Genomic DNA, 15,718 nt, shown 5'->3' on the forward strand with positions numbered 1-15,718 from the left:
AAAAGTTGGTCGAAACGGTGCGTTTGGAGTAGTGTTAAAACTGAAGTAGTAGGTCCAACGACGTCGTTTGAAATGAGTGTTTTTTGCTCGGAGAGACCATGTAAAAGTGATTTTGTGACTTGTGTCTGCGCGAGCCGCGAAGGAGAACCATGGCGACGGAACTGGAAGAACTAGTGGGATTTCTATCTTCTCCATCTCCCACAGTAAGTAGCTTTCATACTCCTTCAGACCCAGTTTGCTTGCTTAGAAATCCCAGTTAAGTAATTAAATAAAGCTTGATATTTATAACAGAAATGGCTGCTACATGAGCAATCTTTTACATATATGTGATTTCCCTGTAACTTAACATACCATTACTATTGCTTTCGTCTTAGTTTCAGAACTAATGTTATTCCTAGAAGTTAATAGGTATTTTGAGGCTTTGAGTCCACCAAAACTGAATTTTTTGGCTACTGTTATGAAAAGAGTGAAAATCGAGAATTTGAAATTTATAATGTTATGTTCAAAGAATGAATATGGAATTTTTTTGCTGGGTTTGTTTCAACTTGTGTGCACTAATGTCATTGGGTTCCTATAATTAGAGGACATGTGGGAGTTATAACTTATAGGTCCTCTGAATCCTCACCTTCACTCTTTAATTTTACTGGTTTTTTAAATATAATTGAAGGGAAATTAAATGTAATTGAATGGCATCATTGATGTTATTGCATTATTGGCTCACTGTTCATTTTTAAAAGGTAACAAAGGCAGCTGTTGATATCGTTCGGGGATTAACCGGGTCTGATGATGGCTTGCAGTCTCTAGCCAATTATTCGAAGATTCTGCTTCCATCATTATCTCGCCTCTTAGCTGGAAAAAAGGTGCTTTAGTATGATTCCTCTGGTCAAATTTTTCCTGTGATCAGCATTTGGATGCATTCTAACTTGTTGTTATCACTCTCTGATGGCATTATTTTGGTATAAAAGAATTGGTTTAACATTTTCCAGGAGGTCTCAGTACCTGCAGCAGAAGCCCTTGTCAATCTTTCAAAAAATTCGGATCTAGCAGCGAAGATGGTTGACATGGGAATGATTAACACAGCTATGGACATTTTATTTAAGCCAGAGCCTAGTATTAGCCGGTTGCTGGCTATGCTTTTAGTTAATCTCACACAGTTGGATGCTGGTATAACTTCTTTACTGCAGGTGTGTTTCTTTCTTAGATCATTTTATGATCATTCAATCCCCTAGAGATATGATTAAAAGAAAATCAATATATAAACATTACCCTTTTCTTTTGGAGAAATTGCAATCTATTACAAGCATTTTCAATTTTTTTTAAAAAAAGAAGGCTAAGTTTTGTTTTTTTATCTATGCATATCTATAAAAAAAAGTTGTCTATTTACATATTTTATAATATGTCACAGCATGATTGGATTTTCTTGTGCTTTGTCACTGAAACATTAATTACTAATTGTGGGAACTGTGTATATTTTATAGACCGGAGATGAGAAGATGCAAGGGCTCTATGTTATGAAGCTTGTGAGATCTTTTTGTAGATCCTCTGGTGAAGTCAGCGGTGTGTTTTTCTTTTCTAAATTGATTTTTTTTTTTTTACTTACAAAAAGATATGAATCTGAATGCCTAAATATTCTTTGTTCCCGGTGGCATACCAATTTTAAGTAGTGGTTCTTCTACTTGGTACATGACAGTGGAGATGCATAAAAGTTGAAGCTTGCATTGTTGTTCCTCTACATCATTTTTGGTAGTCTTGTGGTCCCATAGATGGGTGATTTCAGCCGTAAAATCTTTTAATTTGTCATAAAATCCTTAAAGGTGATTTGTTTTGGACATAACACATAAGTCCTTTTGACAAAGTTCACAAAAGCACAAGTTTTAGCTGTTTAGAAGATTCTAATGTATAATTTTCACGTTTTCTGTTTGCAATCTCCAACTTTAGCATATTTACCACTATATTGCTCTGACATTTTTTGCTGCACATGTATCAGAAGATCCTTTTGAACATGTTGGTTCCATACTTGTAAACATCTCAAAGAAGGAAGCAGGCAGGAAACTGTTACTGGACCCTAAACGAGGGCTTTTAAAGCAGATTATTCGACAGTATGACTCTTCTAGTCCGTTGAGAAGGAAAGGGGTATGTACAATAGATCACCTCAAAGGACCAAGATAAGGACTCCTTTGTCTTGTTTATTCTATATGTATTGAGAGACACATTTTTCACCTTTGATTATCAACATTTAGTAACAAAAGTAAAACTGCTTCTGAAAAACAAAAGAAGGACCTACGCTGTTTGGCGTAACTGCTTCTTGTACACGTGAGAGCATAATTATTAAGAAGGTTCTTTAAGAAAATGCTAATTGACTAATTCTATATAATCATGCTTTACCATCTGGATATAATGAGCTATCAGTTAGTGTTGGATTTGTATTTATCAAGCTTAGCTAGGCTTTCTGAATTAGTTCAAACTCTTCCAGCTATCAAGTACAGCTAACTTAGTTAGCCGCAGCTTGCACCTGTTAGTGAGATAATTTTATTTGCTTTCAGGTTTCTGGAACTATTCGCAACTGTTGTTTTGAAGCTGAGAGTCAGCTTCAGAATTTGCTTTTGATTTCAGAGTTTCTCTGGCCAGCTCTGCTTCTGCCGGTTGCCGGTAACAAGGTAATATTTTGCACCTTTTTCTTGACTTTTGAAACTTAAATATTTTGATCAGATAGAGTGAGGAAGTGAACTTTTGAATTATTGATAAATTCAGTTTCTTTCTACTATTCTATGCTTGTTTTATTCCTTTTCTATTTTTTTTTTTTGGTCGAATTATTCCTTTTCTATTGATATGGTAAGTTGTGCCCAGATTTACAGTGAGCAGGATAGATCGAAAATGCCACTTGAGCTTTCGACTGCTCTCTCAATTGAGCGTGAACCAGTTGATGATCCTGAAGTTCGTGCTCAAGCACTGGAGGCAATATACTTAATCTCATTACAGGTCAAATAAGAACTTTTCTTCAGGGTTCTTTCTCAGTGTTCTATACATCCAATATAATATTTTTTTTTTTGTTCATTTAATGAACTGTGCATGCTTTTAAAGTTAAAAGAAAAATTTTAGTAAAAATGAAAAGAAAAATCATGTGGGACTGATAATATATCGAAGAAAATGAATCGACAACAAAAAGCAATGTTGAGTAAAAGAATAAAAATGTCGTTGGATTAGGTTCGTTAATATGATGGCTTTTGTAGAGTGTTTTTTCTTGACATAATGCATAATATGAAATCAGTCGAGATCTATATAACCATCCTACAGTATAAAATGAGAACATCTTTCTTGTTCTGGATAATTGTGGAAATTTTTAAAGAAAATATGGAGCATTAGTTTTATTTTCTTGCTTTGTCTTTTATCTTTATTTTGGTTTTATACTCTCATGGGCAAGATGTATAGCTTCTGGACAACGTGTAATCACATATATGGTTCTATCTCCTTCCAGGAGGCAGGTCTAAGAGCCTTTTGGTCTGTCAATGGACCAAGAATAATACAAGTGGGTTATGAAGACGAGGAAGATCCTAAAGTAATGGGAGCATATGAGCAACTTGGCTCCTTGGTATGTAAACATTTCTGCCTGCCCACTTTTATCCCATTGCGGTGTCTTCTTCCTCCACTCCCCATTGTATTATATCCTGTTCTTTTTCCTCCAACAACTAATGTCACTGCCTTTACTGTTTTACCAGTTGATTAATAGCAGCGGGTCAGAGGAACCAACTGAGACATCTAATTAGCACTAGAGATGTTTTAGTTTTATCCAATGGATCTTCCACCGGCACTCAATGCCGGCCATCAGAACTCAAAATGATGGCTTCCGGGGATGTATGTTACGCCGTTACGGCTTCACCTTTAGCCCTGTAAGAATAGCAGTTTTCAGGTGGTTAGAAATCGAGAATGTGATTAGAGATTGAAATCTGAATCAATGTTATGCTTGAAGGAAAAAGTCCAAATGGAGAGAGCACTGTCCGGATATTGAAATATAGATTTATTTCGAAGTTTATTTGGTTCTTAACTTCTTATGTAATGTAAACCTTCTGCTTTGTCTGAATCACTCGAGTTGAGAAATCTTTAACGACACTATTTGGAGTGCAGCTTACAAAATGGGGGGTGTGAATAGCAAGATTTGGTCCAGCTATAATTAACTTCACCCGCCAACTGATCATGCCACCAAACATTAATTATTTGTCACTCCTGCAATTCGACTCTATAGTCTACACTTACACAAAATTCATGACAATTCATGCCTTTTAAAGATTGGAAATAAATATATGGTTGGTTTTCCACAACAACATTACATAAATGTTCCATAGGTCGCATAGCAATTTACAAAATCACTGTTATTAAAAAGAAAACAGGAATTTACAGAATCACTAATTAAATAAAAAGAAATTTACAAAAACACCAGGCACGTGACTCGCGCACGTGACTTACGTCATTTAAAATTTGTCTGCGGCGCCAAAAACCACCCGGGAAAATCCTAGTAACCCTTTAAGCGCGAAAACTACTAATTTCACTTCCCGCCAATGGAAGTGCTCAAATGGCAATGGCAATGGCACTGCTAAGTCACTCCTCTCTCTCAGTTTCTCTCACCCAACCCAACCCAAAACCAAGAACCCATCTCAGGAAAATGGATCTATCAGACATCGCAAAGAAGCTTGGCCTCTCCGAATCCAAGCAAGTCGTACGGAGGGCCGCGGAGCTCCGTCGTCTCTGCGACATCCAGTTCGACTCTTCCATAATTGGCGTCGTAAGTTTCATTCTAATTGTGATTTGATAAACGTTTACAACTGGGTGTTTATAAAGTGCTTCATAATTTGCAGGGTGAGGTATGCAAAGCTGTGATTTGCTTAGAAATCGCCGCAACAAGATCGGGGGTTCTTTTCGATCGGCAAAATGCGATCAGGTTGAGTGGGATGTCTGAAAAGGCTTACACCAGATCCTACAATTCGTTGCAGAACGGTCTTGGGGTCAAGTGGGTTTTCGATTTCTCATTTGCTAAGTCCAATTTTGATGTCATTTTTGGTTTAGTGCGTACTGATTATTGGATTTTGATTGTATGTTGTGGTGGTGTAGGAACACGCTGGATGTTAGAGAACTGGCAATTCAGTTTGGGTGTGTTAGGATCATCCCCTTTGTACAGAAGGGTTTGTCTCTGTAAGATCCAATTTCCTTTCTTCAATGCTTTTTCAATCTCTTTTGGGTTTTAATGTATACTTCATATGCTTACTTTATGGGACTGCACATTGTAGGTTAGATGTTCGACAAAATGCTTCTGAACATCATGTTTTGTTAGTTTGCCATGTCTTTGATTATTTTAGCTATTAGTGATACTGTTTTGTCCCTGAGGATAAAACAATTATAACTAGAGACCCTTTGGACAAGATAATTTCTTTGCCTAAATGGTTAAGTTGCTTTTGATAAATGGTTTGATTCTAAGTGTGGATTGTTTATACTCTTATATTTCAGTTACAAGAGTCGGTTTCTCGCATCCTTGCCAGCTTCTCGGCGGGCAAGTGCGGACTTCACTCGACCTGTGTTCATTGCTGTGACATTCTATTTGTGTGCAAAAAAACACAAGGTATCTAATTATTGATCTCTTTCACACTATTTAGAGACAATAAAGGGGCTTCCTCCCTATCATTTTTACTAATTACAATGTCATATCCTGCGTGTTTTACAGCTAAAGGTAGACAAGCTTAAGTTGATTGAGCTCTGTGGTGCGTCTGAAGCTGAATTCTCTTCTGTAAGAAACCCACTTTCCTACTATGCAATAGTCTCTCCTGTTTCCAACTACAATTTTGTTTCTAGTCTTTCACTATATATATAATAATTGTGAACTTCTTCCCCAGGTTTCTGCTTCCATGAAGGACTTGTGCTTTGATATTTGTGGGACTGAAAAGGAAAAGAAAGATCCCAAGGATGTGAAGGGGAACCGAGGTAGGTGTCTGTTTAATTTGTGTTGTAACTTTGTCATGGTGCAATTTCTTGAAGACTGTTAATTTAATTTGTCATCATTAAAATGTTTAGTTTTCAGACACCTTATTTTATATGATTTCCTTATTGATCTGCGTGCAGAACTTCTAGATGTTTTGCCAGAGAAAAGGAAACTTGAGGATGGCGGTTACTCATCTGGCGATTATTCATCTGATGAAGGAACTGAGGTACTAATAAGCTAATTCTAATTACTATATTTGTTCCTAGCTGAAGGCATTGATTATGATTGCCTCTAAAACACACACATAAACAGACATGCATCTTGAGTCACTACAACCGTGATCATGCTGTGTTTGTTCTGTCAGTTAACATTTGACGCCAATCATGCCACTACCTTGACAAAACTAACTGGTTCTTCAATGCTTGTGATGTATGTTTTGATCTCTGACAGGATCATAATGTTTTGTCTTCTTATTTTTTAATTCACTTTATCTATGGTCCTCTGCCTGTACTGCTGATGATGGATATAACCTTCCTTTTCATGTCATTGTTCAGTTTAACTATGTTTACAACCTCTGGACTGAGCCACTCATAATTTTTGAGGTTTGAATACTGTGAAATGTAACTGTTTGATGCACTTGCAGCCTTCAAGTTACAAGCGCTGCAAAACAATGGATAAGCATGCCTATGAGGGTTGGAAAACCTCTGTCATCTCATCTAATAAGCAAAGCAAGGCAAAAGGTTTATAAGACATTTCCTTTCATATCTTTTTCACAATGCATCAATGCGCATTGACATAGAATAACTAACTGTGTGTTTGCTCTTCTCAGTTCCTTGCAAGAGGGTCAGGCAAACTCGGCTAAACTTTCTGAAGGAAGCACCTGATAAGCAGAAGTTGGAGGCTATCTAGGACGACACAGTTGGCCTTGTTTTGTCATACCGCGCCTTTTTCAGGCTATTTATCCTGGAACATCAAATGTGAAAAGATATGAGCAAATGTTATGTATTTTGCCTACAAAACTTAGCATAAGTGACATGAATGTTATGGGGAGAAGGGTAGATTCTAGGTTGGATTTCCTTGTAAACAAAAAATTAGTAGGCATTTTGGTTGATGTCATCGCCCATTAAGTGTTTGGGTTGATTTATTTGGTCAATTGGAGCTCAGTTGCTTGTTTCCAATTGCTTCCATTGCCATGACAGTATAGGACTGCAATCCTTTCCATTCATTTTTGGTTAATACTGTAATTTTACTGTCATATGACTATATGAGGATATCATAAATTGCAGTTTTAAAAAATGTTTGAGTCCAAGGGCACTTTGGACTTTTACCCTTCCGCGTCGACTTGTCGGATTCAAATGGGCAGAAAAATGACTTTTTCCCAGTCATTTTCCAGTCAAAGCTGGTGTCCTTTTTTGTCCGTCCACAGAAATAACCCAAACCCAAGAGCAAAAACCAAAGCCATCTTGGGCCTCTTGGCCTTACTCACGTGCAAAACACAACAAGCTACGTGTCCTTCCCACTCGGTTCCTTAGCCAACCAAAACTCCAACGAAGCAGCAGGACCCACATTGCGTCTATCCTTAAAAGCCACGTAACGAGTTCACATCCTTAACAGTGATATCGGAAACACCTAAACAAACCTCCGCGACAATCTCACTGTTTGAATGTTTGATATTTTTCTGAGTCTCCATTAACTTTTTCTCCCACTCTCTCTTACTTCCCTCATTGATTCCAAATTTCCAACGAGCCTGATCTTTTTTTTTTTTTTTTTAAATCAAAACTCGACGCACTTTAATGATTATAAATATTATCTCAAAATTTCATTTTAAAAATTGTATTGCCAACTAACGTCAATAATAGTGGGAAAAGGAAAAGCCTATTATAGTTTAGGGCTAGGTTTTGGGATTTGGGGCATTTGGGGGAATTGTCAAAATCTGATGCAAATTTCGATTTTTGGGGCCCCTTGTTGATCATCGTGTTGCCTATCAAAGATGGGATTTGGGGTTTCTGATGAGCTGTTGGGAACTTTTGTCCCGGTTGTGATATATTGGGCATATTCAGGGATTTATGTCCTTCTGGATTCCTTTGAGAGCTACCGACTACACACAAAGAAAGACGAGGATGAGAAGAATTTGGTCTCCAAAAGGACGGTGGTCAAAGGGGTTCTTCTTCAGCAAACCATTCAGGCTATCGTTGCTATTCTCTTGTTCACGGTATCACTTCAATTCTCATTTTTTTTGTTTTTTTCATTTCTCTTGAAGAACGTTTTTGGGCAATTTAACATAATAATTAATAATTGATAAGCTTATCAGACACAGATAATATGATGGGTTATGAATTAGGCAATTTTATTGTTATTTTTTAATGGGTATTTGATAATTTTTGTGATAGTAAATTATGTTTATCTGGTTTTGACTATATTGTGTTTATGGTATGATAATAGTAGTATACAGCTACTACACCTGCAGCCTAGGTGCATAAAATAAAAGCTTGAATTTTCAGATCATGTTTGATCACATGGTTAGAAAATTAGTTGGCAATTTGATGATTACAGGAGTTCCTGTCTGTCTTGATGTTTGGTTTGACTTTGTATTATTGACCTCATAGTATTTACCCTCTTCTCATATATGCTTTTTAGTGATCCATAGCTTATCTTATGAACTGAGCTTCAGTTTTTAGTGATCATAACTTTTCTAATGAACCAAGCTTCATTGTCCAAGTCGTCCCTTGAATTTTCAAGGGATGGACTTGTGCGTTTATTCCAATTTTCTCTTTTTTCAGCATACGAGGAAAGTGTAACATGATAATAGAAAATTGGGCTGCTACGGTCAGTTATAGCACCAGTGAACCAGCATTATTTTAGCTGCGTCCTCCTTCAGGCAATTTGTGTGTCTATTTTATGAAGGAATTATTGTAAAGCTTTTAGCTCTTGAAGTTTATTCTCTCAACTAATTAGGTTGCAGTACTTAAAACGTATGTTATAAAGTAGTACAATTAAGTAGTACAAACTTTCAATCAAGCATGGTGAATAATTGTGAGTGTCTTTGGGTGCAGAAAATTAGGTTTCTCGCCTACCTTATTGGATTCCTTTAATTGTGAACTACGACTTACACCAAACAGTTTGATGGTTATTTTATTACCAAGATTGCAGTGTAGTGCTGTTGTTGGCTTCCCTCATGATAATATCTTTATTTTCATGAAGCATTATTGGTAAAAGAGAGTAAATGGAAAATCTTTGCTATTGATTGTGCTATTCTTTCTTCACTTGCTTTGGATGCTGACTGTGATGGTTGAGATCCATTTGTGCTTGTAGCTTTGCTCAGAAAGTCTTAGGTACCACTCCATTTTTATTTAAATCCCAATTGATATACAATCATTACTATTTTTGTCTCATTGACGTGGGGATAATGACATTGTAGTTTTCTTTATGCCGCATCTAAAGATTGTTTTCGTTATACCCTCCCATCAGCTGTTTTTCTTTTCCAGCCCTCTACCCTGTGTTGTTATTGTTACGTTGGTTCAAAAAATTCAAACCTGACGCAACATCTATGATATATGTTTATATCTGTTTGCAGATTTTACATATGTGGCTTATTACTTTTTTTTATGGACTTTGTTATTACATAGGTGACAGGAAATGATGAGGGGGCTGCAGGTATAAAGCCTTCTTTCATCGATCTAGCAAGACAGTTTGTTACTGCAATGGTGGTTTTGGATACCTGGCAGTACTTTATGCACAGATACATGCATCACAACAAGTTCTTATACAAACATATCCATTCTCAACATCACCGACTTGTTGTACCCTATGCATTTGGAGCTCTGTACAATCACCCTTTGGAGGGACTTCTCCTTGATACAATTGGTGGGGCTTTATCTTTTCTCCTCTCTGGTATGTCTCCTCGAGCCTCCATATTCTTCTTCTCCTTTGCCACTATAAAAACAGTAGACGACCATTGTGGATTGTGGCTTCCCGGGAACCTCTTCCATGTATTTTTCAGAAATAATACTGCTTACCATGATGTCCACCATCAGCTCTATGGAAGCAAGTATAACTTCTCCCAACCATTCTTTGTTTTGTGGGATAGAATGCTTGGTACCTATATGCCTTACTCATTAGAGCAGAGAGCAGGTGGGGGCTTTGAAGTGCGACCTATCAAAGAAGAGAAGGAGAATTGATTCTTACACGAGGAACACGACCTTATATTTGTACCAGTGTTATTCTTTTTGTCTCTTAATGAACCACACTGCTTGCATATTTTGTATATACATATATTGTTGTGCCTATTCTTTTGTTTTGTTTTTTTGAACGAGTCTTACAAGTTAGTTATGGAATTAAGAATTCATGTATCCAGGTAAAATCTGACAGTAGCTTGGGTGGTTTCAATCTTTATGGGTTATGTGGTTGTGAACTACCTTTGCTTGTGGGTTGAGGATCTGATATGGAGCAACTGTCATGGGGTCTACCAGCTCATCAGTCCCATTTTTCACTAGATTGTTTTCTAATTCCTGTTCATGCTGGAATGATCAACACTCTGATGGTGTTATGTTATTCGAACTCCAATTAATAAAGACATCATGTATTTAATTCAGTTTTATCAAATTTTCCGGTTTTTGTTTAATTTTGATCTAAAGCCGCATCTATTGGTTGCATGGTCCTAGCTTAAGTAATAATCATCAATGACAAAAATGAAGTAATCATCTATTACCAAGTTTTCAATTTGGTCATCTGTTGATCTATGAGGCACCATCTGCGGAGAACAAGTCAAAGCAGCCCCTTTAATATATTAAGGAAAGAGTTCTTTTGTTTACGGATGCTCAGATTTTAGAATTTAAGCCAAAATGTTGGTGTTGGGGTGTTTCTTCTGGAGTTTCAAGCCTTCACTTGCAGCTTAATCGTCATTGTAAAGCTCTTTGATGATAATATGAAAGGGTCGAAGGTGTTCGGTCGAATTGACACCGTTGAGTCATGGACGCAATTTTAGATATAAACTTAATATCAACACCAAAAAGTTAAGTGGAGGATCTCATTTCTTTTCCTTAAAAGTTGGGATTTAGTTTATCAAACATTCATGGAAAATTTTGCATGAGGCGCTTAGCTCTCCACGCTTTCTGAGTAGTTTGCAATCCTTATCCTCAGTGTGTGTGTGAGAGAATATACACCTAGAAGAATCAAATAACTTTGAATACTCTCTGAGTCTGATATAAGACTAATCACTTAATGATCTGCTGTTCTCACCACAAAAGCATTTATGGTCCAACCACTTTCTCTTTCCTGAGTTACATGTTGACCCTATCATCATGCACAGGCTGCACTGCAGCACATGGCTGTCCCCTTGGCTCTAGTCTTCTCATGCATGCCAATGGTTCCTAAAACTTATTTCTTGGCTACCATTTTGCTTATTTAATTACATCATAACTGAGGTCATGAAAAGACAATTGGAATGTTCCTAAAAGCTACTCACTACCAACAACACATCACACCCACTTGAGGTCATTGTTTATTATTGCAAAAGATTTAACTGCCTTATTATTGTTCATTTGGGTAATGTTCTAGGAATGATAAAACTGTTGCAGTGTGCTTGCTGTTATTTTCCATCCAAAATGTAGGTCCAGGCTTTTGAAATACAAGGCATAGAAATGGGCCACTGTATTTATAAGGTGGTTACAGATTGTGATTGGAGCAGCTTGCTTATCCTTGTGCTCTAATGGTTATGAATGTTTCACGGGGTGCGTGTCATTTTTGAACGGCATTCCTTGCTATAAGATTGAAAGCTCGACATTAAATAGCTGGATGGAGAAGATGCACCAACACCAAATTGATTGAATTATTAGGAAGACTTTAGAAGTTCATTCAGAAACACATGGCGTACCTTCTGGCCCCTTCTTGGTTGAGCTTTGTTTTGGAAGTTATGGAATCTTTCTAGTCCTTGAGGGCCCTAAAGCACTTTATAAGTGAATAATTATTGAGTTGAAAAAGGAAAGTGTTGCTCCTAATACAAAACAAATCTATCCCAGTGGGGTTGAATGGTGATGGAGAGCTTTCTGTTCATGCAATTGTGTACAAATTATCTGCTGCTTGATCTGTTTGTATTAAAGATTTTAGGATTAATTTGAAGGATGAAAGAAACTGTGTTACTTGTCTTTTTTTGACTTACATAAAGTAGTTGAAACTTGAAAGCTTTCCTTTACAAGCATACAATCAGAAGGAAGCTGTAATTAACTGTATTCTGGAGCTGTCTATCTGATATGGTCACTCAGATGTGGTCCTCACGGGGAATATTGACAAAAGTTTTGATAACTCAATCATGTTAGGTTCCCAGTTTAGCTGGTTTTTCTGAAACATTGAAAGTGGAGTGTTATGGGCCTCAGGTTTTAGGGTCACAAAAATACAAGACAAAGAAAGCTGGATTTGTAGCCTTCTAAGGATGTCATGGAAGAAGGAAGCACTTGAAATGTTACTTCCTGTGCATGCCTGGAGAAATTAAGACAGGTCCCTCTGCAGAGTGCAGACCAATTTTGTTTGCAGTAGAAGAGTGCTTTATACATTTGTCCAGTGAAGGTGGCTTTAATGCCAGAGTGCTCTGGCTCTTATGCTGTTCCAAATATGAAAAAGGATTAAACAATACTTGGAAACACATGAAAAGTTGTGGCATTATGAACCCAATTAAAGAAGCAACTTTTGGAATTAATCATATTACTACAGAGGAAAATTTTAATGATACAATGGTAGAAAATGTTATGATCACATACTAGCTAGCTTAAACATCCCACATTACTGCATGAACAAAAGATGTGAAGCGTGTGGTGAGTGTGAACGAGGGAGAGACCGTGCTGCAAGAGCATGTTGTTGGCCTTGTACTCTAGACTCAAATCCTGTGAACTTAGTGTTCTCAACCTGAAATCTTGTTGCTGGCATGAATGAGTCTGGCCTGTGGCGCATCATCATCTGTGTGTCAAAACTGGTCTTCTCATGACATCTTCTGTGGGCATCTCCTGCTACTTTCACAGCTTTTTGACTCTTGCAGCCCAATAGAGCCGTGGGACGATGATGCCTTGGTACCACCTCTTTGTTCACATTCATTCTGGTTTTGGCATTTGTGGTGGTGTTGGTTGGAACCATTTTCAGTGGGTCACTTGGCCTTTGCTCTTCACAATCTGACATGGCAGAAAAATCTGCAGCACTTGCAGTGACCACACTCCACTCTATGCTTGCCTCACTTGGTGCATAACAAGTTGTGGGGGTCACACAACCAGATGTGGCATCTGATGCCTGCCTTGCAAGAAAAGGGTTGGCTTTCCCTGTCAGACTCTCAATCTCAAACAGGTCTGAACTTGCATCACTGTCTGACTCATGATGATCATTGTGGATTAATCCACCAGATTTTGCAGGAAACTCATCCCATGGCAACATTGTTAGTCTCTTGTCGAAGCTTAAAGACTTGTTTCTCTTTTCCAACACAGGGGAACCAAACACCTCCAGAGACTTCCTCAGCTTCTCTTCTTCTTCCTGAAAAGACATCTTGAGAGGCAAATCCCCAACCCCAGATTTTGAAATTGGGAATGTAAAACAGTTTTCTCTGTTCAACCCAGATCCTAACTTTTCAAGCTTTTGGTGGTTGTTCATCTCAACTAGGGCTTCATCAACAAGGTCTACTACACCAGCAGGTTTATTTTTAATTGGGGGTGTTGTAGCACCATTGTTCTTCTTGAAGCTGACTTCACCAACATGTTCATTAACATCAACAGAATTCTTATCTGAACAAGAGCATTTACAACCAAGACTGGCAAAGAAGTTCTTCCTCTGTGCCTTGCTGCTTGGCTTGTTATTATTCGTATAAGGATTTCTTGACCCACTTCGCAACAGGGCACTTTGGCTGTTCCAACTTGATTCAGAACCAACACTTGGAGTTCCATGCTGAACCTTTATCTTCAGGTGATCTAGATTGACTCGTAGTTGCTCTTTGCTATTATGATGATGATGGTGGTACTTCCTTGCAGTAGAGATGGTGCTGGCACTTTTTGGACTACTCTCCTGATCGTCCATTACTCCATTGAAGTATTTTTCAGCACCAAATACTCCAATTTCTTCATGATCTTGGTTATGCTCCTCTTGGAAGGTGGTGGTGGAGTTGGTTAATGGACTCAGGTTTCGATTTGACTGATTATCAGCAAGTTTGCACACAAAGGTTTCCTCATTGCTATTCAAGAATGAAGAGAAGGAAGCATCTCGGATGTTATTGTTGTTCTCAAAGGGAAAAGTTTGTGAGAGGTTGGCCTTGCTAGTTGCTGATTTTATGGTATCCATAGCCATGGAGAACTCAAATTTTATGCAACAAATAGAAGAGAAAATGATCCCCAAAAAGGAAAAGAAATAAGAATTCGTTTCTAGAGGCTAGGGAGAACCAGATAGGGGAATCACAAAACTACAAACAGAGAATGAAAAAGACCCAACAGAAGAAAATTTGGTACCACAAAGAAGAATGATATCCTAGTCTTGAAAAGTGAAGCAATTGGGATGATATAGAAGAACAAGCTCTCTAGCTATAGAGACAAGAAGTAGTGAAAATTTAAAGCTGACTTGTTACCTAAGCTCCCTCAGGTGCTAAGGTGAAAGAAACTTGACATGAATGAGTTTTGATAACCTGGTACAAAAAGAGGAATTGGATTGAAGAAGAGAATTTGATGAATTCAGAAGAGGCTAGACAAGATAAGGCCTGCATAGCTAGTTGAGGATTGTAGTTGTATATGTAGGCTCATCGAACATGCAAAGATGTTAAGAGGGTAGGGCCATATGCTTCTGGCCTAATTGACAGATTGTCATTTTTTTCACGAGAGGAAATTCATTCACATTTTGGATCTCAACATTATCTGATTGACAGACTTCTCCATCAACTCTGGTCTCTGCCAAACAGTACATACTCTAGATTTATTTTTCATATTTGTGGATGTGATAACATGATGCGCGCTTTAAATTTCAATTATACATCTCTAGGTGCGTACAAAATGAATATACATCAGGTTTATATCAATTTAAGGAGATCCAATATTATGTAGGAAAAATTTCAACTCTCTTTATCCCTTTCAAAAGAAAAAAACCTATGATATTTATCATATTGTAAATCAAGATTGCACATTTCGATATCATTCCAATTAAGCAACGAATTCGATTGATTAATGTAACATGTCAAATAAATAATAAATAATAATATAGAGAGATATGTGTATATATATATTTGCTCATGATTTATTTAACAGGACCTATAATTGAATTGGTTTTTTAATATGTTATATCATACAAGCAAAACTCTTTAAAAAATAGTGCCCATCCCTTTGGTATAGTATAGCATTATTGTTAATTAATATATGCTCTTAAGGTCCCATATATCTGTTGGTGACTTGGTGTATTGCATATGGTTTATGACACAAATAGAATTTTTGAAACAGATGGTACCATTACCAACCCTTTAACATCATATGTCGTCTGAATATCCACATATTGCTAAAGTCTGAAGTCTGATGACCATTCATCTGTCAGAAAATTATGTATCAATAATTGTGGCATGATACAATTAAAAGATTGTAAACAAACTTTTTGCAATGTGTTTTAGATTTGGTCAGATATGGACTCTGATAAGTTAACCAGACTTGTATTCTAATTACACTAAATAATTTATAGAATTAAAGAATATATATATGAGGATGGGAATATTGCACGCATGCATTGTAGTCATGCTTCCCCATCACAATCTAC

General features: G+C 37.2%; 4 protein-coding genes across 5 annotated transcripts; 3 read left to right on the plus strand and 1 right to left on the minus strand.

Annotated features, from left to right (window-relative positions):
* Nucleotides 1-88: 88 nt before the first annotated feature.
* On the plus strand, nucleotides 89-4,028 carry LOC147295121 (ARM repeat superfamily protein). 2 transcript variants are annotated; one of them, XM_086233301.1, is made up of 9 exons: nucleotides 89-203; nucleotides 738-860; nucleotides 987-1,184; nucleotides 1,479-1,557; nucleotides 1,988-2,133; nucleotides 2,544-2,657; nucleotides 2,848-2,979; nucleotides 3,476-3,589; nucleotides 3,717-4,028. In XM_086233301.1, exons 1-9 carry the CDS (start codon nucleotides 150-152, stop codon nucleotides 3,762-3,764), a joined length of 1,008 nt encoding a protein of 335 aa, XP_086089427.1. In that variant the 5' UTR covers nucleotides 89-149; the 3' UTR covers nucleotides 3,765-4,028. The 2 variants fall into 2 exon arrangements, with proteins under 2 accessions (XP_086089427.1, XP_086089429.1); XM_086233303.1 differs by having other exon boundaries at nucleotides 1,991-2,133.
* A 523-nt stretch (nucleotides 4,029-4,551) lies between these two features.
* ORC6 (origin recognition complex protein 6) lies at nucleotides 4,552-7,168 on the plus strand. Its single transcript, XM_086233585.1, has 9 exons — nucleotides 4,552-4,777; nucleotides 4,851-5,002; nucleotides 5,104-5,184; nucleotides 5,497-5,608; nucleotides 5,711-5,773; nucleotides 5,880-5,967; nucleotides 6,106-6,191; nucleotides 6,609-6,705; nucleotides 6,795-7,168. The coding sequence occupies exons 1-9, from the start codon at nucleotides 4,568-4,570 to the stop codon at nucleotides 6,872-6,874; spliced, it is 969 nt and encodes a 322-aa protein (XP_086089711.1). The 5' UTR covers nucleotides 4,552-4,567; the 3' UTR covers nucleotides 6,875-7,168.
* A 521-nt stretch (nucleotides 7,169-7,689) lies between these two features.
* SBH2 (sphingoid base hydroxylase 2) lies at nucleotides 7,690-10,556 on the plus strand. Its single transcript, XM_086234078.1, has 2 exons — nucleotides 7,690-8,177; nucleotides 9,592-10,556. The coding sequence occupies exons 1-2, from the start codon at nucleotides 7,956-7,958 to the stop codon at nucleotides 10,141-10,143; spliced, it is 774 nt and encodes a 257-aa protein (XP_086090204.1). The 5' UTR covers nucleotides 7,690-7,955; the 3' UTR covers nucleotides 10,144-10,556.
* Nucleotides 10,557-12,631: 2,075 nt separating this feature from the next.
* PKS2 (phytochrome kinase substrate 2) lies at nucleotides 12,632-14,670 on the minus strand. The gene has a single exon (XM_086232808.1). The coding sequence runs from the start codon at nucleotides 14,276-14,278 to the stop codon at nucleotides 12,740-12,742; it is 1,539 nt and encodes a 512-aa protein (XP_086088934.1). The 5' UTR covers nucleotides 14,279-14,670; the 3' UTR covers nucleotides 12,632-12,739.
* Nucleotides 14,671-15,718: the final 1,048 nt, after the last annotated feature.

Source organism: Dryas octopetala, chromosome 2 (assembly GCF_963921425.1).
Source record: "Dryas octopetala chromosome 2, drDryOcto1.1, whole genome shotgun sequence".
Classification (NCBI taxonomy): Eukaryota; Viridiplantae; Streptophyta; class Magnoliopsida; order Rosales; family Rosaceae; genus Dryas; species Dryas octopetala.

Excerpts from the sequence above, each read along its gene's own strand:
- LOC147295121 (XM_086233301.1), top strand. The coding sequence starts at position 150 with ATGGCGACGGAACTGGAAGAACTAGTGGGATTTCTATCTTCTCCATCT. Across the intron at positions 861-986 it reads GCCTCTTAGCTGGAAAAAAG|GAGGTCTCAGTACCTGCAGC; the intron begins GTGCTTTAGTAT and ends AACATTTTCCAG. Across the intron at positions 3,590-3,716 it reads ATGAGCAACTTGGCTCCTTG|TTGATTAATAGCAGCGGGTC; the intron begins GTATGTAAACAT and ends CTGTTTTACCAG.
- ORC6 (XM_086233585.1), top strand. The coding sequence starts at position 4,568 with ATGGCAATGGCAATGGCACTGCTAAGTCACTCCTCTCTCTCAGTTTCT. Across the intron at positions 4,778-4,850 it reads ACTCTTCCATAATTGGCGTC|GGTGAGGTATGCAAAGCTGT; the intron begins GTAAGTTTCATT and ends CATAATTTGCAG. Across the intron at positions 6,706-6,794 it reads TAAGCAAAGCAAGGCAAAAG|TTCCTTGCAAGAGGGTCAGG; the intron begins GTTTATAAGACA and ends TGCTCTTCTCAG.
- SBH2 (XM_086234078.1), top strand. The coding sequence starts at position 7,956 with ATGGGATTTGGGGTTTCTGATGAGCTGTTGGGAACTTTTGTCCCGGTT. Across the intron at positions 8,178-9,591 it reads TTGCTATTCTCTTGTTCACG|GTGACAGGAAATGATGAGGG; the intron begins GTATCACTTCAA and ends GTTATTACATAG.
- PKS2 (XM_086232808.1), bottom strand. The coding sequence starts at position 14,278 with ATGGCTATGGATACCATAAAATCAGCAACTAGCAAGGCCAACCTCTCA.